General features: G+C 35.9%; 1 protein-coding gene across 4 annotated transcripts in view; it reads right to left on the reverse strand.

Moving 5' to 3' along the window:
• Window positions 1–972: 972 nt before the first annotated feature.
• Window positions 973–24879, reverse strand: part of Khc-73 (Kinesin heavy chain 73) — a 100716-nt gene continuing 76809 nt past the window's right edge. For 2 of the 4 annotated variants that reach the window (XM_087360344.1, XM_087360353.1), the window contains 8 exons: window positions 21177–21245; window positions 17944–18203; window positions 17173–17294; window positions 15625–16465; window positions 13315–13513; window positions 12876–13073; window positions 12425–12592; window positions 973–11354 (listed from right to left, as the gene is read on the reverse strand). In XM_087360344.1, coding sequence (XP_087216470.1) covers window positions 11266–11354; window positions 12425–12592; window positions 12876–13073; window positions 13315–13513; window positions 15625–16465; window positions 17173–17294; window positions 17944–18203; window positions 21177–21245 — 1946 coding nt within the window. In that variant the 3' untranslated portion in view covers window positions 973–11265. Of the gene's footprint in view, window positions 11355–12424; window positions 12593–12875; window positions 13074–13314; window positions 13514–15624; window positions 16466–17172; window positions 17295–17943; window positions 18204–21176; window positions 21246–24879 lie in introns of those variants that run through there. The other 2 variants (XM_087360358.1, XM_087360363.1) reach the window with 2 other exon arrangements.

Genomic DNA, 24879 nt, shown 5'->3' on the forward strand with positions numbered 1-24879 from the left:
CCCATAACATGTCATTTAAGAATGGTGCTCCAACTGTTATTACTGACTAGAAAATCAAAAACTGAATGCAAGAACCCAGTACCCAATGGATGGGCGTGCCCCAGAAGTGGCAAACAAAAAACCGTCTTGCCGGGAATCAAACGCTCAGGGTTCAGCCTACACCCCAGTCAGTACCAGTATCCCTCAAAAATATGCCCTTTTAATCCAAAATCCAGCATGTTTATAAAAGTTAACCAAACTTTTGTTTGTATTAGTATGTAAAATGAAAGCTTAAGGAGGCTATCTATGCACATTTAATCTTTGAAAGCATTCAGTACATTTGAAGGAAACTTGGTAATGGACAGCTAGACTAAAAACTATGGGAATTTTCATCTTGTTCATATTGGTTAAATATTATCCCTATATCACATGAAGCTCTAATGTATAGAAAATTAATCATTGAACAAAACAGTGGCCCATGACAAAAATGCAGGTTTCAGTATTTAATTTGATACATTTATAGATAATGTGAATATTTAATTAAATACAAAGAAAAGTAACATCAGTCTAACCAAAGTGGTATTTGTACTGTCATTAATTTTTCTATAATAGATTGAATAGTTATGTTTGTGTCATAAATGAATATCACCACAAGAACATGAAAATAATAAAAAAAATGCATTTAAAATGGTGTTGAGTCACCATACCAATGTTACTTTGCTAGAAGTAGAATTCTTGTTAACTGGCTGTTCATTATAGCTGAAAACTAGACAGTTATTTCTGAATAATGAATTTCAGAAAAGTAATGAAGGCATATGGTGGCAGTAAGAAACAGAAAGAATGGAGATGTTTATGCCATTGTAAATGATTCAAGATTGAGGATGAAGAGAAATTTATCAGAAATCAGAATAATATTAGAAAATGTGTGGATTCCCGTTAAAACCACAAACTGTTCTGTCAATCTTCTTCAAATAAACACACACACACACACAATTATATTTGGAACATGTATTTATATATATAACATATCGACATTCAAAAAATGTACATTTGGAATGGAGACATGCGACTTGTGTCTTCTTTAATATTTTCATTACCTACTTATAATAAAGTACACATGGCTAAGAATTATCTACCCTAATCAGTTGCAAGTATATTTTTGTTGTTTTGCTATTATCTGTTCCAACATTCTAAATAAAAAGTAAAAGCTTGTCTACAGATAAAACACAATACTGAAGAGGCCCTCATGAACAAACCACTCTTGACAAGTTCACCAGAAATATTCTATTATTTAAAATTCTGTAAACTACAGTATTCATTAAGCAGTGTCTTTCAGTATGTACTAAACAGAAACAAGTGAAGAGAAAAGAATGGTAAAAGCACATTACCAACAAAGCCAGTAATACTGTACAACTAAAAGAAGCAGGAATATGAGTTAAGTACAAACACAGAGAAATGCACATATACTTTAAAGACGAAATGTTCAGTTATGAGCTTAACATATATCAGTGAATAAGTATTTATGTAAAACTATTAGAAAACTTGATGTTTCTTTAACATGGATTAACACACAAAAAAAAAACAGCTTAAAAGTCATACTATTGCAACCAATGGGATTCCACGTTCATTTTTAATTAACTTTAGCACCATTATAATCCTATAATACCTGGAGAGTTTCGAAATGTGGTGTTGGAGAAGAATAGAGAAGATCAGGTGGACGGATCGAGTGACCAACGAAGAAGTATTGAGGAGAGTCAACGAGCAAAGAAACATTCTGCAGGCGATTACACGAAGGAAAGCTAACTGGCTGGGACATATTATGAGAAGGAATGGATTACTGAGTGATATCACCGAAGGCCAGGTTGAAGGAAAGCGAGGACTGGGAAGAAGACTGATACAGCTAACCGACGACCTTAAACAAGGAAAGAAGATGACGTTCCAGGAATTAAAGCGAGAAGCCGAGAATAGGGACAACTGGAGAGCTCTTTTTGGGCAGAGCAATGGACCTGTCGTAAGACAGAACACTTAATAATAATAATAATAATAAAGCAAGCAACAGCAGTTGATTGACAGATAAGTATCTTGTACTCATTGGATAGAAGGTTGGATGGGGTCCAGAAATGCTTCGGACATGGTGGCACAACTGCATCCATATTAGACCCTACGTCCATCTATTCTTCTATTCAACGCGTACTGGTGACACTGTCGCTGCGAATACAGCGGATGTGGTGTAAAGCTGACCATATGCCTCCATCTAACGCAGAAGTTAAAAATGCATACATCTTCATGAGACAACTATCATTTATAAAATATGAGTTAAACCAGCAGGGGTGAGCCACGGGAGTGTGGTATAGCTATGGACAAACTACTTGACGTGTAAGTGACCTTTACAGGTGGATCATATGGTTTTAGAGCAAATCCTGGCCATGCCTTGCTAAAAACATTTATCTCAGGTTTCAGTTCTTTGATGGCAGTTCAAGTCATGCAGTTGAATCCACAGTCAAGGCTATTATCTGGATTTTAGCTCCATGTAGTCTGGTAGAAGTTTACCAAGGTTTCACAGGTCTTTGCTGCCTCCATCACCAAGGTGATGATGATGTAGACAGCAAAGACCTCTGAAACGGTGGTATACGTCTACCAGACTACATGGAGCTACAACCCAGAAGACAGCCATCTTCATACTCACCGCCATGAGAATCTCACAGCCTACTTAAATGTGATTTCAATTACTAGCAGAATCACAATAAATCTCCTAGAATTTTGTCATCACCCACATGTCAAGTTGTCCGCTGATTACAATAACAGAGAAGAAAAGATGAATGGGAGGGATTATAATAAGAACATCCCTTAAGATGTGTTTAAGACATCCAGGGGAATGCAGCTAGCACAGTCATAGACTAACAAATTCACAAATACATGAAATACAGGAACACAGATCTTTGAAGTTTTTACAAGTTCCACTCTGTAGTCAAGTATGCTATGTGCTCTTATTATATATCATACTAATACTAATATCTGTGTCCTGATTCAAAAAACACAATACCACTAATTTACAAACAAATTTAACTATGAATGTGGAAATCCCATTAAATTGTTTGATTGCATTTATAAATCTGTTCATCCATATCAATGATGTAATCCAAACCCACAGCTCACCAGCTGTGGAAATTTTGTTCAAAATTTACAGTCCATGATGGAAGCTTTTCAGTTGTACCCATCAGTATCAACATCATCATTAACAAATATTTCTGAGGGCTTTGTAGCTGTCTAATTAAGTCACAAAAAAGCAGTTTTGACTTACTTATGTGGGGTAACAGAGAAGCCTAAAAGTAATATTTCTATGAAAACATGAATGGCAGAAAATAATTGACATTTATTCCTCAATTCAGAGTCTGATTTTTCTAACTAGGATTTTAGATTCTCACAGTAGCGACAAAGATGGCTGTCTTCTAGGTTGTAGAGGCACGTAATCTGGTAGAAGTTTACCAGTGTTTCAGAGGTCCTTGCAGCCTCTACCACTGCCCTGATGGTGGAGGCAGCAAGGACCTCCAAAACCAGATTACATGATGCTATAACCCAGAAGTCAGCCATTTTCTGATCGATCTATCTATCTTCTGTTCAGTTTTATATATCAACTGATAGCAAAACAATTGATATGAATCTCGATTACACAATTACAAATCCTCGAATTTAACTTCGTGGCATTATCTATGGTAAAATCAGAACTGCTTGGATGTGATTACAGATCTATTTGATGATAAATCCCAGTGTATTTAATGTTAGAAAGTTTATAAATAACGAATTACACCACTAAGAAAACCATCTTGAAAGTATGTAAAATAATTTCATTGAATATTGTCAAAGTTACAGAATTGTTGATTGACTGATAACAGAATCTTGCACTTTTAAGTACACATGCATTCAATAACAAATATTTTAACAATAAAATAAAAATAACAATATGTTTGGACTGACCTGAAAAAAAATTAACAGTATGTTCAGACTGACCTGAGCTATCAATTCCCAACTTTCTTTATTTAAAATTCACACAAATGTTAATATATATATATATATATATAAAAATATTATACATTGTAGATTACAAGACTTGGGCATTGCATTAAATAAAACCAATAAACATATTAAAGACAAGAAAGTATGAGCAAATTCAGTACAATAACATTTTCATGCCCAATCAGAAAATGTAACATATTTGAGCTCACTTTAGTATGATATTAATTATTAATAATTTATAATACTCCATAATCTTTGAAGAAATTATAACGGTGCTTCAAATTAATAAAATGATAAAACCACTGGTTGTAGAAGGTTTAGGTAAAGAGGATTTTCCTCCACAGTGATGGGAAAATGTTTTTAATTTTCATACGTCTGGATGGTCGACTACTGTCAGACTACCTACTTACTATATATGTATAAGAAAAACTGATAGCAATTCTATATATACAAATCAGAATTAACTTCATAACCACTATTGCATGTTTGATTGCTGTTGGAACTTTCTACACTGCAAAAACAAAAAAAAGATAAAAACAAATATTTTTCTTCTGCAATACAATAGATAATTAGTACTGATGTTCATCTGTCACCACTGCTTATAGCTATATATTCACTTTTCAATGCTTTGCAATCTAATGGGAAGAGGGGGTTTTTACTTCAACTGAAACATTTAACACACCAATACATACACCCAAGAATTATATTAATAATTACCTAATGTCTACTTTATGTATGGCAAATATTTTGGACTGAGAAGTTAAAAAATTCTTCTCTTGATTGAATAATAAATTTTTGGAATGGAATGACTTTATATTTTTTAACATTTATAGACTATTACTTTATGGTGATAATTCTAAAAGTGGAACGGTATGACTCACTTGGACAAAATTTCTAGGATGGATTATGGTTAAATATTATTGTTTTCCTTAGATACAGATAATATTCTTAATCTTAATATTAGAATTTTGGACAGTTTTACAATGTGACAAAATAAATACATAAAAAAATTCTGGATAGTTGGTTTGGAACTTGGCCATTTAAAAATATACACAAGTGAAAGCTAAAATACACAATTTTAAAAGTATTTATATTTTTCGGAGTTATTCAGATCAGATATGTAGACCTTTGAAAGCAAGTACAAACAATGTTTCCACTTCATTACAATCACAAAATTTATACCACTACATTGCATATTAAGAAGAAAAAGAATTGTTATGGTATACTATAATCACAACAATCTGCCTACACACACATCAATATTATATACACTCACAAAACTTCCAATCCCACAATCATCTATCATCTTGCAGTGAAACATATCAGTTACACAAATAAAGCACAATTATAGTAATTATTAAATAGTCATAAATGCCTTGTAAACTTAAATAAATCCACATTATATTTATACAAAGTCTAAGCAATGATCACGTGAACTGATAATGTTCACAAAGCAATGACGAATAAATACTGAATAATATCTATAATCATGTTTAATGATGTAATGAATCAAATAATTTCACAACTTTGGTATCTAAACATAGTAACAGTAATAAATAATAGTAATAATAATATAATGTGCATGCAGATGGATTGTGTACACCACTGAATGAGACCCTATACAAATGCGGGGGGGGGGGGGGAAGAGCACCAATAAAGTCGGTGCCATTTTTAATAATAGCAACACCATTATATTCCCGTAAGGCAATAAGAAAACTTGCATTTGCAAATGCATCACAAGACAATGCATCAAAAGAAGTGACATTATCCTACAAAAAAAATAAAGTAACATCTCCAATAGCCTGTGTGTGTGGAAAAGTGAAGTCTGCACGAGCTAGTTACTCGAAGAAAAACAATGAAGAAACTGTTTCATCACCTACACATTTGAACGTATCAATGGAATTTCTCGGCACTCCATTTGTAAGAATAATGATTCTACGATGCTTTTTAACTAACTGGTTCTCAGGTTATATACACCTTTCTAATGAGATTTAAGATGATAAGCAGGTAAGGCTGTGTTAAGGATGTGGTTGTGGCCTTTTTCAACATAGAGGTGGCTCTTGTAACCCATGTTTTCACATATCTGTGGTTTTATTTCAATGTCATGAGGAACATGAATATCCTATCTGCAGCCAAATTTGAAAGTCTATTACCTGCATCAAACCTTCTCCAGGCTTATCAGGGAATGTGATGCAGCTGATTATCTTAATATCAAAGAATTTTGGCACCAGTTTAACATCAAAATGATGATTGTCACATCTCCTCTTTTATGCCTTTTCAACATATGTAGCAATTTGTGGGAATTCAAACCCTGCGTATAATGACAGTCACTTGTACTTCAGTGGTATTTATCTTCAAAGGCAGAGGAAAACCATGAATAAAGTTGGACAAGATTCAAACTGGGTATGACCAAACAGAAGTCTACAGCAATACCATTACACCAACCCACTCAGTAATAATGATTTATTACAATGATAATTAAGAAATATTTTATCAATGTCCAGCGTTCTGAATTTCTGCTTGAGGAGACTTGACAAGACCATTAAAAAAAAATGATATAAGAGGTCAAAGTAATCTTTGACCCTCAAACAATTTCTGGTGAAACATCTTCCTGACTTTTGCCCCCATTTCTTTTTGTCCAGACGGACCACGTGCAAGATGTGACGCATGACCAGTAAAGCCAGGAAAAAAGGATGTCTGTTAAATGAGATCAGAAACATGTAACGTAAATAATTCAGCGTAACTGGCATACCACGTGCAATATTTTTCAATTTTCAACCCCGATTTTATAAGATTGCTGGGGTAAGTGAGATGAGATCATTATGATTAAAACGTCATGTATATATTTAAGTATGTATGGTCAATAAATGTTATGGAAAAAATTTCATGTGTCCTTTCCACAAGCAATCTTCTTTTTTCATGAATGCTGATATGTAATCTGCATATATATGTCATTTATGTGGCAGACAGGTTCACCTGTTTCTAAGCATAAAACATTTTTTTATGTGAAAATGTCCACTCAATATATTAACATTTTATATAAACAATACAAACCACTAAAATTAAGTATATGTAAGTAATTTAAAACTTGCTTTGACTAAAACTGTCACTGAAAACTGATTATAATGGCACTTTTCATAACCTGTAAAGTTGCATATAAAATTATTTTGCTGTTAATTTTTTGACAACTTTTTAGAACATTGCTAGAACTTGTAGTGTACACACGTTTGCCCTTGTCATGTTGATTACAGCGAACAGTGATACGTTCCCATGACTAGTCTGCCGTGATTATGGACACAAATAACACATAGAAATTATAACACAATCTTTTGAAAAGTTATGCAACAGCTGGATAATAATTTCAGTCAAAATCCATCACAAATGACTTTATATTACATCAACTCAATTTTATTGGTTTTGTACGTTAAACGTAAGATTTTAATTTAAAACATTAAACACAACTTGAAGCAGCAAGACCTAACTACAAACGCAATAATAATACTTCACATAAAGAAATTAGTTCTGTCACTTATAGAAATACGGAATGCCATTAATCTTAATTTTTGTTTTCCTTGGAACGATAAAACAATTTCTTCATAACATACGTGGAACTATAAGTAATGCTACAGGAATACTGGAGATATTATTTTTGGTTCCAGGGTGTCAGTAAGTTCTTTTAATCAATTACTCTTCAGTATCTATCTGTGAAACAAATATATTTCCTAGTATCAAACCATATTTCAGTGGTGCAAGCTTGTTATGTCACTATTTTAGCTTTCAATTGTATCTTTGTGGAATTCATAATTAAAACAAACGAATGCTAGAGGCAACGGTATTGTACTAACGTCATTACAAACTGTTCAAGTTGGAATACTCTAGTATGCCACCAACGCAAAATATATCTTTGGACAATACTTTTGCCCTTATACCGCATATGGGAAGTACCCAATTATCACAAATGTGTTCAGAACTCGAGTTCCCACAGACATTATGTAAACAGCAGTTAGGTTCCCACACAGCCCACAATTGGCCATACTATACCAAAGCCAAAATACAGTACATATGAATACAATTTTTTATTTTCCGTCTATACACAAACTTAAAATAATGTTGTTTAAAATTACTTAAAATTATAACATTCTCAGTAGATATGATTCTTTTACATGGTATTACGTTATATTGCGTAATAACTTTTTAAATTATTATATTTCCTATGTCAATATCCAAAATCACGATTTGAAAATTAATTTTACAGATATAAAACATCCAAGCACAACCTCCAAATTTAAAGGAAGAGACAAAAACTTAAAATTAAACAAATCAAATTAATCAATATACGCAACGCAAGATGTACAACAGTTTTTAAAATATATTAAAATTGATAGACCTGATGATGATGTAATACACATTGAAACATGTCGTCGATACAAGAAATGTAACAAGATGCAGTGTCTACTGAGAATGTTATAATTTTAAGTAATTTTAAACAACATTATTTTAAGTTTGTGTATAGACGGAAAATAAAAAATTGTATCAATAAAACACAAACATGACGCAATTAACATATAAAGTACATATAAAATTAGTAACAGAAAGTAATACTGTAATAATATGAGCAGTGAGATGAAGTATGAATAAAAAGGATGCATAGTAATGAAAAACTTATCTTTTGCCTCATTAGAAGTGATGTTTCTTGAGAGAATTTTCATTAGATGATGAGGGTGCGGGAGAGTGTAGATGTTATGTTCACCGGTCACAAGTAGCTGCCAAGAGTGACAGCTTATTTATATGATCAGGCACTCATATGACTGAACAATCAAAATATTAAGGTACCTAATAATGGAATATGTCATTATTTTAATGAATGTTTTAGGGGCAAAGAAATATGCATATCATTTATAACAGTTATCAAAGGGGAAGAATTCCTCTGTGCATTTATTCCTTTATCTTTATTCTCTTTCTGAAGAATAAATATCAAGCCATCAATACTTCGACATCCATTCTGTTGTATCATGAAGATGAAAGGGCTAATATGATCAGAAAATCAATCATATACCTTCACAGCTCTTTGCTAATTTGTAACAGAACACTTTCTTCACCCAGTCCATCTACGTATTTACATATCGATATACCCAGAATGATGAATATAATGTTACTCTGCTTATTTTGGTAATTATATAAAATTGTTTGAAATATAAAACTTAGTTTAAAAATGGAATGTATAAAATAAATGCACATACAAAGTATGCTGGTATGAAAAATTACTACGTGACTATTGACAGATCTGTATGACTTTGTAATACAAACATAACAGAATGTTCAATAAAATCTTCTCGGGCAATCAGCCACGTTAGCTGGTTACCGTAGTAAACCCAGGCCCTAGGAGCCAGGGGGCCTTGGGCCTGGGTCCGGACATGTGCGTGCACTGGTCCCGAGCAGGCAGTTACACAGGCGACTTCCGAGGATCCAGTCACATCAGAACCCTGAAGATGGGGACAGAGTTTGTTCCCGAAACGTCGGTTTACTACAGTAACCGGCTAACGCGGCTGATTGCCCGAGAAGATTTTATTGATTGTAATCGCCGCGAAAGTCTCAAATCCTATATAACAGAATGTTGTATGATTACCTTCTTAAAATCTTTACACTGTCAATCTACTGAACATCCACTTCACTATTAAAAATCAAGAAAGAATGAAGAAAATATTAATCAATTAAGCCACTGTGGAAAAAAAATCAATTATTATGTTTTTGTAAATCTGTCTTCACTCTGCGAATAGTATTCTCTCACTACACGTATAAATTTCTTCTCTGTTAGAGAGTTAAAAAAACTGCGATGATGAAATTAGAGATAAATACGTGTACAATCCTACATTACCATTCCATTTTAATAAATTGGTGCATTCACAAAATATCAAGATAAGACTAGACATTCAACTTGAAGTATTTATATAGTTTGCCTCTAACATTCATTTGGAAAAAAAAAATACTAAATTGCAATTTTCAATTTTTCACACTACCAGTAAGCTTCTGGCACTAATCAGTACTTTATAAACAAATGAAACACAAGACTAAAATTAATTTCACAACTGCTTTAGCACTGTGTCACTTATGCAGTAATAAAATTATCTGCAATAATTAAATCAATGCTCAACAACCTTCAAAAGATATTAGTCGAGCTAGTCCGATATTGCTGGTTGGTATGATAATGCATATAACCTTCTATACTGAATTGCAGAAATTATAGTGAAATACAGTGCCATGAGACAAATTACGATTATTGTTTAAACAATGAAGTTTCTGGTTTCAACAAAAACTATTTATGAACAAGACATTCTGATATTCACTGCACAAGAAAAATATAACAAATACAGAGGATCAATAAAATCTTCTTGGCCGCGAAAGTCTCAAATCCTAAATACATAGGATGTTCGCAATTTTTCGAGAAAAATAGTACATTCTTCCTAGAATGTAATAATGCAATATTTGAGGCTCATAATTTTTGTCATGTGAAAATATGACAAACTCACCATTAGCCTTCCTCATACGTATAAAAGCAACGTACTATAAAATGCCAATGGGCAAAATTGAAACCAACAATAATATCTTTCTTAGCTGCACAAATTTCATTTATGGAGGGAAAAATTACAATGACAACCATTTTGAGTTTACTTCTCGTTTTCTCTCATTCAAGACAAAATGACTGCCTTATTCTATGAAGAACTTTCATTATAAAATGTTGCCATTTGTATGAAGATGCAATTAATGGAAACTGATTCCATTTTCGAGAACATGAATAAAATAGAAATATATATTACATTTTCAATTAACCTACACACACACACACACACAAATAAGCATTTTGAGGTATCAGAAATAAATTCAATATGTACATAAAGTAATTTGAAAATAAATAAGCTTCATTACAGAAACACTAACATCTATTGATATTTAAACTTCCTGAAGTTCATAAAATATACACCCCTTAAAAGATGCAAATAAAGAAACAATACAGAGAAGAAGAAATACGCAAATACATTAATTTACCTCAAACTACTTAATCGTGATTTCTTTATGAAGCCTTCATCTATGTGACAATACTCAATCTATCCTAACCTAATCTGTGCATATGGCGGGTCTGACCAACAGGAGGTGACGGTGAGCTGGCTGCTGACTGGTTGGTAGGTTGCCCCCATCAGACTGAAGCAGTAAGGCCAGAGCCCAAGCAGGATCTGCTCATTAACTAGTAATAACACCTTCTCATCACACCAAATTTTATTTATTCCTTGGTAATGACTTTGTTCCGATAGAACTGATTCCCTCTCCTCGGCTGCGGGACCGATGAAGTGTAGACAGACCTTCCCCTAAAACAACAGCATTGAAGACTTCTTCAACTACTATTTTATTTAACAAATCTCTACAGGACTATAACAACGGTCGATTCACAACACTGCAAATATGTTCGACAATGTTTTATACTAGTGACACTGGTTGTGATCCAGAGGGCTAGTGGTCAATACAAGTTCAATATGGTTGTTTATTTGACATTTTTATTTGTAGTGTTCTGTCTGCCGACAGGTCCATATGAACAGGATCCTTCCATCCTTTTCTCGGATTGGGACCTGTTCATATACGTTCTTGGCAGATGATCCAGAAGTGGTTTGCCATTGCCTTCTTCTGTGTGTGATTGGAATAATTGTTTGGATGCCACGGAGGAAAACTCCGTGTTGCCTAGACCACGGCCTTGCCCAACACAAGTTATAAATTCGGGCACCGCCGGGAATCGAACCCGAGACCCCAGGATTACAAGGCCAGCCTTCTAACCGCTAGACCACCGTGGCACTATTTGACATATTCCTCTCTAAAGCTCTTAAAGAAAAAAAAAAATACTGTCATTCATGTCTAACAGGTGAATTTGTAATCAGCTTATTTTCTGTCCCATACGATAACATTCTTTCACACGGCTGTGTCAATTTTTCAAAATAATTTTATATCCATTGTCAACTTTCTGACCTTATTACAGCTTCACCATAGCCTCTTTAGCTACTTACTTTAGGGTCCCCTAACGGGTTTCCAAAGCTGCCACTGCAATACCAGAAACTACAAACCCATTTTACTTTGCATTGTCAGATATTCCTCTAATTCAGACATTACAGGCCACAGGCCTTGTGGTGGCAGCAGCAAGCAACTCGGAAACATCGGTAAACTTTTACCGGACTACGCGGCACAACCCAAAAGACAGTGACCTACATGTTCACTGCTGTGAGAACCTGGAATCTCTTGGATTTAAGTTGTATTTCTGGAACCCTGGTTGGAAGTCAGAACATGCCAGAGACCAATATACCATGAAGTACAGAGGAGGAGAAGACAGTGCATGCTCTAATATGTACAAATAACAAAGAACCTGCAAGAGAATAAATACTGCATTAATCACCTCTGCTACTGCTTCTCTTCATAGTGCCACCCTCTGATTGCCGACTGTTGCCAACACGCATGGCTCGACCCCGTCGGTCTTGAATCAGCTTATCTGCGCGCACAAAAATCCCACACTTGGGTCGGCATGTGAAGTAGCGTACACTCTGCACCGACCCATCATTTTTACCTGCAAAACAGTAAAAGAAATATCCCGTAACAAAAACAGACTTCCTGTCCACAAAATCATGAAAATATTTTTCATATAAAATGAACTGGTTTCAGAGTCAGCTAAAGCATTGATTCCCAAAATGTGTGAGGCAAGATCACAGGGGTTCTGCAGACTACATTACATTAATGATATATTTAATTTTGGTGGCTATTAAATTTTTCACATACCTCTGAATAATAGATCTATCCCCACACAATCCCTTAAAATCACCAAGTAATGGTACAGACACACATATGCTCACCTGTTGGTGCATCGAGCTCTACACCAACCCAGGTACCACCAGAAAAGTATGTGTCACCAATGTAGGCGACGACGCCGGATGAATTATATGGCCGGATAAGAACACTCTCACCAAGCACGACCCAGTCAGGAACAGGTGTGTCAGCCAGGCGGTGCAGATCTCGTCGAGAACCAAATAAATTATTGCTGTCTCCTTCATCTGTTTTATACAATAAACAATATTTTATATTATGCAGAGGACCAATTATAGCTAACAATGAACATACCCAGGGCCAACTACATGGCTGTCCATCCCATCTTTGGCTCCAAGCCAACTTTTAAGAAAAACATCAGTTTGTGTAAGGATGACACCATTTATAATTTTTCAGAATGTGTCTAGAAAGACAATGAAGCCACAGCCTGGTACTCCATAGTGATGCAGGATGGCTGGAAGTTCTTACCTCCATTGCCAAGCCTCTCACTGGATGAATCCTGAGAACTTGAAACTCCGTTATGTTCAATAAGGTTGGAGCTATGAATCCTCTGCTCCAACTTGAAAGCAGCTTTGCTCTCTGATACATGAGGTCGTGCCATTGGAAATGATGCCCGCTGTTGACTTGAAGTATGGCCCTTACTTGCAGCTTTACGCCGACGCACCACCTGTCAATTACACTGAATATTACAGTGATTCCCACAACTGCAAGAATCATAGTAAGAAAGAGTGTTTATGTGAAGTTTCTCTAGACCTGTGGGGATGGTGGAAGATGAAAACTGAAAACACAATGAAAATAAAGAAATAACACCATTCCTATGAAAGATTTCACAACAGCTCAACCAATGTGGTGACTATGTAATTAGCACTCCCGCTTTGATGTAGTAGAACCTCAAATTAGGTCATAACCGTTTCTTTCCATTTCCTTTCCAATTCGCGGCGAATTAATCATCCTATCATTTTACACTATACGAGGCGCGTCCTCAAAGTAAGTTTCCCACTCGTCCCACAGCTAGCAAACCTTATATTGAGCAAAGCGACTGTGCATACGTGATAGAGCAATGACGTAGCATGGCGCATGCACTAACGGCACTTCCCGCGTTCTCACAGTAGCATCATTGCAGCTGTTGAAGATGGAGGTTCTTATTCCAGCTCCCGCCGACTGTGAAGTGCGGTCAGTGATAACGCTAGGCCGCGCACGGCTCGACGGACAGCAAGTCTCCTGCAGGAGTTCAGCTGGGAGGTGTTTAATCATCCACCCTACAGCCCGGACCTCGCTCCCAGTGATTTCCATCTTTTCCTACACCTCAAGAAATTCCTGTCCGGTCAGCGTCAGCGTTTTGAGAATGACAGAGAGGCGGAGATGGTTGTCACACAGTGGTTCCAATCCCAGGCGGCAGACTTCTACGACACAGGTATTCAAAAGTTTGTCCCACGGTATGACCAATGTCTCAATTCCGGTGGCGAATATGTTGAAAAATAGCTGGACACTTGCTGTATCTGTTGCAATAAATATTTCCAAGAAATTGTGTTTTGTTTCTGTAAACGGCCCCAGGGAAACTTACTTTGAGGACGCGCCTCGTATAACAGATAAAACAGATCATGATTGTTAAATGCTAATGTGGATCCTGTTTTTGGGTGATGGCACAGTATAGATACAGGCTGAAATTCTGATGTTTCAGAGGTCTTTAGTGCCTCCATCTGCAAAGTGAAGCAGAGAGCGTAACAATCTCTGAAATGTCAGGAAAACAACCTACATCCATATGGTGCCTGCCGATCCGCATCAGTACACACTGCAATACAAATTCTTTACAAACCAACATTGCATTCAGTCTTTCAGCATGCCTAGTAGTACAAAATTTGAGGTATTCACAGCAGTTGAAATTCAGATCAGGGTTTTCTGGGTTTTGATGTTGTGCAGTCTTATAGGTGGTTCAAAGCAATCTGCAAACGCAAAAATTTCCAAATGAAATGCTGATGACAACCTAACCTACATTACACAGTGTCATAACATGCCAATGAACAAGAATTAAGAGTTAAAAATATATTAAAATTTATTTCCGTCAATCACAAATATAAAGTTGTTAAAAGATTAAAACATCAATTAACGTTCCTCTTCGATTACTCGATTACATAGGAACTTACATTACTAGTTTCGGCTATAATTTAGCCATCAACGGGTGTTATGTAGTTAAAACTTATTACTGAAAATACTGATTTTTATTGTTTTTCATAATTTATATTCTTCATTTTCTGATGATGTTCTTCTTGTTCTATATATTATTTCTTCGTTGCGTTGTACTATCACAGGTCACTGTTATTAGGTTTGTATTTTTGTATTTTGTAGTGTCGTCAATATTTTATGTAGGACCAAGAAGTAATATCGTAAGGTATATAGTAGAAACGGAGATGTATTGGACTGTAATGTATCGTGGCTGGTTACCGACTAGTAGTGTAAGTTCCTATGTAATCGAGTAATCGAAGAGGAACGTTAATTGATGTTTTAATCTTTTAACAACTTTATATTTGTGATTGACGAAAATAAATTTTAATATATTTTTAATACTTATAATCACAATATGACGCATTTACAATATCTTAAGAATTAAGAGATATTAAATTTTTTTTACAAGTAATGTATCAGATATGTACAGGAGGTGATGTGTAATATTATTTGAGGAGAAAGGGAGAATGTACTTACTTCAGTCCAACAAAGTAATGAACAGCTAAACTCAATTTCATAATAAATCAATTTTCCAATCTTAAGGATGTATCATACCTTGCCTGGAGGCAAGTGTGTGTGAACAACTGATGTTCCTTCACACGGTGACTCATCATCACCTGAGTTTATAACCGAAGTGCTGGCAAGCCCAGGGGATGAAATGACCTTGCTGTACATACTCGTAGGTTCAGTCTCTGCGAGGATCTGCGTCTCTTGAAATGGTGACATAACTGTGCTGTCATATGCAGCTATCCTGGAAGCTTCAGACTGACTGTCAGACACAGGACTCTCAGTCATGGAGATACCACAGTTTTGTCCAGCAGATGCATGTTGTAATGCATCTTCAACAGTCTGTTCTGCCTCATTACAATTGTCATTCATAGACTGTGGCATTGAGGAGTATTCCACAATGCGTATACTGTCATTCAGACTAGAATCATTTATATTTTCTAAATTGCCTGTATGACTATTTGTTAATTCCAAACTTAGAGAATTCTTGTCTAGCAAAGACAAAGCTGAATCTTCTTTTTTTTTTTTTTCTAATGTAGTGTTTTGCATAAGCAATGGCTGTCCTGTTATATCTAGATTCCTTTCCTTCTCCATCATCTCAATGGACTTTTGGGTTGCTGTTTCCTGAGCAACGCACTTGAGTCGGGTTTCATTCTTAACAGCTGCGCTCATCCCTTCGCTCTCTGAATGTTTCCGATCTGATTCATCTGTAGTATCGCTATCTTTTTCTCCCAAATAGTCACTTATTTCAGAAACTGGCTGGAGCTGTTCCACAAGCATCACTACCCGACTTTCTATATCTGGAGTTTCATCTACACTGATGCTTCGAATTGATATCGAATCTTCACTAGACAGATTTGTACTTGACACAGCCTGTGACCCATAACCACTGAAAAAAAATGAGATCACTCATTTTAATTGCAATAATAAAACCAAACTTACTACAATCTCAGAACTGGACTAAACTCAGGGTAGAAGCAATGAGACTTACCTTTGGAATAATATATTTGGCAAGGAAATCAAGGTCATTATTTAAAATCTGTATTGGTATAAAATAACTTAAAGTTATAAGGGTCAAAGCTGGGCATAAAAGGTGTATGTAAGTTCCACTACCACTAAATTCTCTAAAAATCCCTCAAAACCGCCAAAGTAAATTTATTCTGTTCTACAAACTTTGTCCACCTGCTGCATGCCCTAATTAGTCGGACAAGATGGCATGCCACAAATTTTGCTCCGCAAAAAGGGGAATGAAACTGTACATGGACACAAATATGTATTTACATATAAATCCTTGCACTATAATAACGCAGGAATTTGGAAACAAAACATAACGCATGTTGAATAAAACAACCAATGATGAAGCTGTGCGTGTATTATGAATTCTAATTATAAAATATTGAGACACTGGCTTTTTCTAACTATAACATGTGGAATTACAATTTTTTATAAAAATCTGGGGCACACCTGAAACCACTGGCGGAACATTGCACTTACTCAAGAATAATGCATCGGTGTGTCAGTATGACCAAGAAGTGGTGAAACATGCAGGAGATGGATAACATTATTGTAAATAAACTGAGAAATTTAATCAATTACCTTGAGGTTGTACTTGGAGTCCCCATCTTTGTCGCCTGAAGTTCACATAAAGAATCCAGAGTTCGTGAGCTTGGGAGCATTGTTTTCACCAACTGATTTTGCTTTGACTGGGAACATTCGCCCTGGAAACCAGTATTATCATACTTACAATGCTTATTTAAACCTTCAAGAATGGCGGCAGCCTCGATTGGTTGAAGTCAAATTTTACGTTCGTATTTCATTCAAGATTCTCAATGTGACATTTCATATTAATCCATTCATGGTGTCATTTCAACCAACACATGGACAACAAATGGAAGGACATAATCTACATATAAGATATTCAAGGTACGATATGAAATTCTTGAACACATTATTTTCTACACACATATTACAAGAAATGCTATATTCTGTTTCACATTCTTTCTAGATGACTTTCACATTTCTTTTTATAACAGAATGACAGGCTTATGGTACCACACACATCCAGTTTTCTTACTCTGCCATGTAAATTATATCAATTGACATTTTCATCAAACTCGGTATAAACATCACGCTACCAGACACCACCCCAAGTTGGCCACCTGATAAGATCTTATCCATTACCTCCACGACGATTTATTACAAGACGGCCAGTATGTTAAGATTTCAATTTGCCCAACAAGTAGCTATACGATAATTTCTTGTAACTTACCATCTGGTTAGATGTATCACATTTTAGTATTCATGCAAGTGGCCGACACACAAAAAATCCACAAAACAATTTTTTTTTTTATAAATAACTAAACAAACCTGATAGGACTCAAATTCAGAGAACTCTGGATCACTGTGGGTTCCATCAGCATCCACTTTACCAGAGGAGATATTATTGGTTCCATTTGATTTTACATTGCCCACTATTCCTGAAGGATGGTCCTCTCCATTATTGCATGGTTCCTTTTCTTGCATCAGGGGTGACATCTCAAGGCCAGAATGAGAACTACTGCTGCTCTGCTCTTCGTGCAGTGTTGTCATTCGCAGACCCAATTTTGAGACCGCAATGTTTGGAGATGCTGTCATAGGGAAAACATTGGCTCATATAACACTGATTAAAAACAGAATTCCAGAAAAAAAGTAATATTAATTACCTACTGCAGTAACATGCCATAAAATATTAAAATCTGTTAGGAGAGTTAGATGTATTTTATATCTGCAAATACACTATGGCGAATTTGTTTCGAAAAGTATTTCTAAACAGCACAGTAATATTTATTGCACACAACCATGAACTACACCATAAACAAGAGTGGAAAGATATTCTCTAGAAAAGTTTCCATCGAATTCAGCATATTTACCTTCCAATCTTTTACTACTCATAGGAAAAGAAAATTTCACGCTACTGTAAATATGTCTTAAACAGGAACAACACAGAAATAATACTATCACTGATTCCATGTAAAAGAAATGGCAGGAGGAAGTTATAAGAGAGACAGAGAGAGAAAAAGATGGGAACAAGTGTTAATCATGATTACTGGTGTAATTAAATTACGACTACAGACTGGCAGCACATCCAAACAGTGAAACTAAGAAAACAATTTCATGTGAAGTAAATTACAACTGTGAACAATTTCTAAAATGTCTACGTTGATCTTCTGGGTTGTAACCATGTAGACTTGTTTGTAGATACCAACGTTTCTGAAAAAAACATACTGGCTCCATCTTCAAGGTTAAAGAAAGACTGGATGTGTTCCCAGGCTGTTCTGAGCAGTACTGATGTGGAAGACCCACCAAGAATCACATCACTCATGCAGACCATGCCCCAGTCACTTTAATGAATTAAACTAGTTAATTATATAATATGCTGTTGTTTTGTATGGGTGCGAAACATGGTCTCTCACTCAGAGGGAGGAACACAGATTGCAGGTGTTTGAGAATTGGGTGTTGAGGAGGATATTTGGGCCTAAGAGGGAAGACGATGGGGCGTGGAGAAAACTGCACAATGACGAGCTTAAAAATCTGTACTCCTCCCCCAGTATTGTCAGGGTGATTAAGTCGAGAAGAATGAGATGGGCGGGACATGTAGCGCGCATGGATGGGACAAGAGGTGTGCACCGGGTACTGGTTGGGAAGCCTGAAGGGAAGAGACCGCTGGGGAGACCTAGACGTAGATGAGAGGATAATCTCAGGCGGGATCTATGGGAGATAGGAGTTGAAGGAGACTGGATTTTGTTGGCCCAGGACAGGGTCCGGTGGAGGGCTTTGATTAATTCGGTGATGAACTTTCGGGATCGGTAAGCCATCTGTTTGGTTGGGTCCACTATTTGGGAAGCCTGAAGGGAAGAGACCGCTGGGGAGACCTAGACGTAGATGGGAGGATAATCTCAGGCGGGATCTATGGGAGATAGGAGTTGAAGGAGACTGGATTTTGTTGGCCCAGGACAGAGCTTTGGTTAATTCGGTGATAAACCTTCGGGTTCGGTAAGCCATCTGTTTGGTTGGGTCCACTATTTGGGAAGCCTGAGGGGAAGAGACCGCTGGGGAGACCTAGACGTAGATGGGAGGATAATCTCAGGCGGGATCTATGGGAGATAGGAGTCGAAGGAGACAGGGTCCGGTGGAGGGCTTTGGTTAATTCGGTGATGAACCTTCGGGTTCGGTAAGCCATCTAGTTAGTTAGTTAGTTAGTTAATTATATAATATGACAAATTCTACGTAGCTCTCACGTGACAAGCAAACAGGAGTAAACGCTTGAGAAGTTGTAATGATTTTACCACAAATAATAAGATTCTTAGCAATAAACAAGAAAGTGAGTTGCTTTATAGCAAATTTTACAGTGTAAAAGCTAGAGATCTGTTGGCTAGTTGAGACATGAGCCTAATAAAATATTACATCAATGATAAATTTAGGATGCTTCAGAGAAAAGGGCAAAATCTGGATTAAATATTAGATATATGGTTTTTAGTTTCATTATGACAAACACGTAAGTCCAAAACCCACAGTACACCATATGATATTTGTAGTGGATAAGGTGGTAAGAGGGTAGATTTCACTCTGAGGTCTACAGTTCTCCTGACAGAATATAGTTCTCACTGTATTCTAAATCAGTGCACCCTTCTTAAACAAAATCCTCATCATTCTGCTTTTCCATCAGCCTTTAAGAAGAATTATTTTCAAATGAACAATTATCGTATTAATGTTACAGGCAAGCATCTCTCCACTCCTGTATTATGTCTATGAAGTATTGTAATTCTATTTGATTCTCATGTAATGCCTACCCAATTTATTAAAATTTATAAAACATTTTAAATGGTTAAATGAATACAACAGACTAAATCATCTCTCACTTCCTATTCTAGACCACTATACAATATGATCCACAGACGACTCAACAAATGTACCGTGAAGATGGCAACTATTCACCAACATGGACAGTCTTCAGCAAGTGGTGCACCTAAAGCCTAAGAACTGAGACTATTTAATAGACAGTGGACCAAAATGCCTGCAACCCAACAATTACACCAACTTTCTGTGTCCTTTACATAGTACACCAAAAAAAAAAAAAAAAAAAAAAGCATGATATGGAGGCCATATCCATCTATTCACATTTCATCTACAAAAAATTTCAACAAATTATAATGATTTTTGATACTACATCCTACAATAAAAACTGTTAAGTTAAAGTAATTTTGGCTTGTATCAGTCTAAAATAATCCCAACTGTACATAAAAATGATACTAAACGTTATATATAAAAGTTCAGTGAACAGAACTGACACATTGTTTATAAACATGAATAAAACAACTTTGATTTATTTTATATAACAAATATTTAAAAAAAAACAAAGAAAATTATTTCCGACTCTGCATATGCAATAAATGGACATGTATACATCACAAAGAATGATTTGGAAAATGTGTACTTCACTACTACACACATTTCCATACTTGTTCTATGAGAAAAGAAGTAGCAGAACGGAACAAACACATAAACACATAGCGTGATAAGTGAAGAGTGCAAACTGTGAAACAGGAAGAAGAAAAACCTACGTTTGGGCCCAGCTGGCTGCTGACGAAGTGAATTCAGATTCAAGTTCAGATTGAGGAAAGTAGGACGAGCTGAAACGATTCACACATTTATCGTCATCACATCAACATGACAATGAAAAAAAAAGAAAGCATGAAATGTGTTCATAACCACTGAGCAAATCCAACACAACAAATGAATCCAAGAGAAGACAATAAAATCATTATCACCGCCGCCACCACCATCACCGTTAATGCTATCGCTCCATCACAATGTCCTTTCCACTCAGCATATCTTAAACAGTGATTTTAATATTTTTGAAACAGTTTATGAAACAAAAAATATTAATCTGTTATACACATGACTTCACATTAAACTTTCTCTTCTAAAGAAACAATTAAGCTCACGAGGCAGATTTTACTACGTCAGGGACCAGCAACTACCAGCTTGCAAGCCACATGCATCTCTTAAATGCATGTATGGCTCTTTATTTGTAGCAGCCAAAATGAATGAGTTTGCACACGTGTGCTGATACATCCCAGAAACATGTGTCACATTATGGACAACACTTGAATTTAATTCATGAATAACATTAAAAATTAAATCCGTGGCGTAACAGCTCCAGAGAGCCAAAGCCGACTAGCTTGACTGCTGGCCTCACGTTCACATGCCTAAGTAGAGGTGAACGATCATCCAACCAGATACAGAGTGACGTGTGGTCAGCATGACGAACCCCCAGTCATTGCTAGTTTTCATGACCTGATTACGCTACTCATTGTAGCTCCCCAATTTCCTCACGATGCTGGGTTGGCACCGGTCCCATACACGATCGAAAGCTCATGAGAAAATTTCTTCTCCCCCGAGACTCGAACCAGCGCGAATTTCGTATCGCCGGTCCGAAGCACGATGCCTCAGACCGCGCGGCTACGGCGCGGGACTCATGTATAACATATCTTAATTAATTAGGTGATACTCTTGTTTACTGTATATGAAATATTAACTACTTTATCATCCCATTCATCACTTCATAATTCATTGTAATGGTTGTCGTCTTTCACTATTTATATTACAAAAATTATTTTCATGTGTTTTATCAACATGGAAAATATAAATAACACAAATTTTTTACAGACCTGTTACCTCATAATGGAAGAGACAGGTTTTCTTTTACACAGAGGTAGAAACCTTATTGTATTGTATGCACTTGTGTAATTTAAATAAAATAATTAAAATACATAAATCAGTAAGATGAGGTTGATTCAAAAATTCCTCTCTGGCATCAAATGGCAAATAATATAATGTGGTTCCATAAAAGGTTATTTTGAATAACATTAAAAAGAATGGTTCTTCGCCACTAAAAAGTAAATGACCCCTGGGACAGGCCTCCTGCGGTTAATGCTTACAGACCAGATTTATACTGCAAGTAATTCATATGCATTTTAAGAGATGGTACAATAATACAGAATACTGGAAGACTATTACCTACAATGTGCACAAAAGTCTGACTTGCTAGAATTATAACTGTTTTATTCAATATAAAAATATAAGCAATACTTTTAACACTGCCAGGTATTAAAATGCTAAATTAACATCTTAAGAAAGGAATTTATAACAAAAAGTTTATTTCCACAATTATGTATACTGAACTTCAGATACTTAAGCACAGTGCTTTTAAATTAATTGGCATGATGGCATCAGCGTACAGTGAGTTTAAGTGGTGTGACAAAAATGATAAATCATAGATATGCTACTGTAACATCAGTAGTGACTTATTTTAATCCTTCCCATGCTACAAATTAGTTACGTCACTTGGACACTGGCCCTTCTTTCCCTCATGTCTTCGGCATATAACATAAATCGACTAAAAAGCCAATATTCTACTGTCTCTCAACACTTTAGCTAACAAACTGCAGCTTTTTGAAATCTACATTTACAAACTGACATAAAACTATAAATGAAAGGCATGCATTTCTGCTAAAAAAATAACTTAGCATGGAAAGGGTTAAAGGGTCATTCCAGCTTGACATTTGACAAGAAACTGAACCACAAGTTTGAATATTAGAAAGAATGTCACATGGTAGATAAAACACGACTCACAAATTGTTGGATGTACCAGTACATAACATTTGAAACAAGTCTGCACAGTGCTTATGAACACACAGTTAAAGTATTCAATGTACAAGCAGAATAAGCTGCTTCATAACTTTATCCCACAAGAAACCAATACCTACAACAGAACACCTTTTACACATCAGCAAGAAGAATCAATCAATATGTATCAATTGTAGTATTTAAAAGAAATCAGAACATCCTACTCCCCCCTCCACCTCTACACAAGAAACATATGTGATCTACAGCGTTCACTGTAACTAAATTCAATTAAGTCCTCTTGGTCAATCAGCCATGCCATGTGGTCACAGAAAACAGACGTTTCGAGAACCATCTCGGACCTCATCATCAGAGATCTGATGTCTGCGGAGCCCAGGAAGTCACATATACCTGGACCAGTCGCTACCAAACTGGGTGTTTTCCTCATTTCCCCACACGTTTCATACCTCATACTCATCAGTTCAATCACTCTAACAATATTAGGTTAAATTACGAAGCACTTCCATATAATTATTCCCATTCTCCTGTTACTTTTCCTATATTCACTCCAAGAATCCCACTCAGCTCCATGTTCTCAAATACCCTCGGTAACTACAATATTAAATTATTTTTGTTACACATTTCAAATCCAGAAAATATTTGTTTTAACCTATGTCATCCATAAAAGCAGTATTATTCAATCTCGGTAATGGGATTACATGTGTGGGGAAATGAATAATACACTAAAGTAGCTCAATTAGTCTCTGGGCCAAGATTCAAACCTGAGAACCCCAAAATATTGAGCAGGAACTTTAGGACACCACCATTATGTTTAATCCCTGAGATAAATATGCATTCCTCCAAAAAATGATCTTGAGTGGATTCTACATGTCACAGTATCCATATGCTCACACATGCACACGACACACACATCACAGATGTACATGAAGTCTAACACTTTTCGCTATAGAACATATCTAATCAGCTTTTGTTTAAAGTCAGAGAGAAACTGAAGAAAAAAAAATAAGTGGAAATTTAAAATAACCTTCCACTTCCAATTTAAGTTAACTTTTACACAGACAGAGCATGCCATTAATCGTTAGACTGAATATCCGGCAGCTGACAAGGTTCGTTCGGAATCGACTGTTTCATTAAAGAAAGCCCAATTAACCTCTGCGTACCAACTGCACACCAATACCCAATTTTTAAATCATGCAATGGTACTTCATGAACAGCTTGAGGATTATCTGTGCTCTAGTATCTGTGTATGTAATCACTTCAAAATTTATTTTTGTCCAACACCGATACCATAGAACGTAATTCTCTTACAACATTGTACATCATTGCTTGACATGGTAATGCTATTAGGATACTGCCTACGAAACTCTACGGCATTTCCTACAATAAAAAAGCTGTATAAATGTATCGTCTATGAATAATATCTGTTCAACGATATACTTCATTTTCGAACTCTATATTTCACAACACTGCGAACTATACTTGTGCGTATCTCAAGGACAACAAACTATGCTAAACAAGTGACCCTATCGTGATATGCCAGCACATAACAAGCAACAGACAGACGGTTCCGCGGCCAGCAGTGGGCATATGTGGGCAAACAGTTTTCTAGCCGGTCGG

The sequence above is a fragment of the Zootermopsis nevadensis genome, unplaced genomic scaffold (assembly GCF_977971745.1).
Source record: "Zootermopsis nevadensis isolate Lab colony 2312 unplaced genomic scaffold, Znev_1.0 Znev_ptg000003l, whole genome shotgun sequence".
Classification (NCBI taxonomy): domain Eukaryota; kingdom Metazoa; phylum Arthropoda; class Insecta; order Blattodea; family Termopsidae; genus Zootermopsis; species Zootermopsis nevadensis.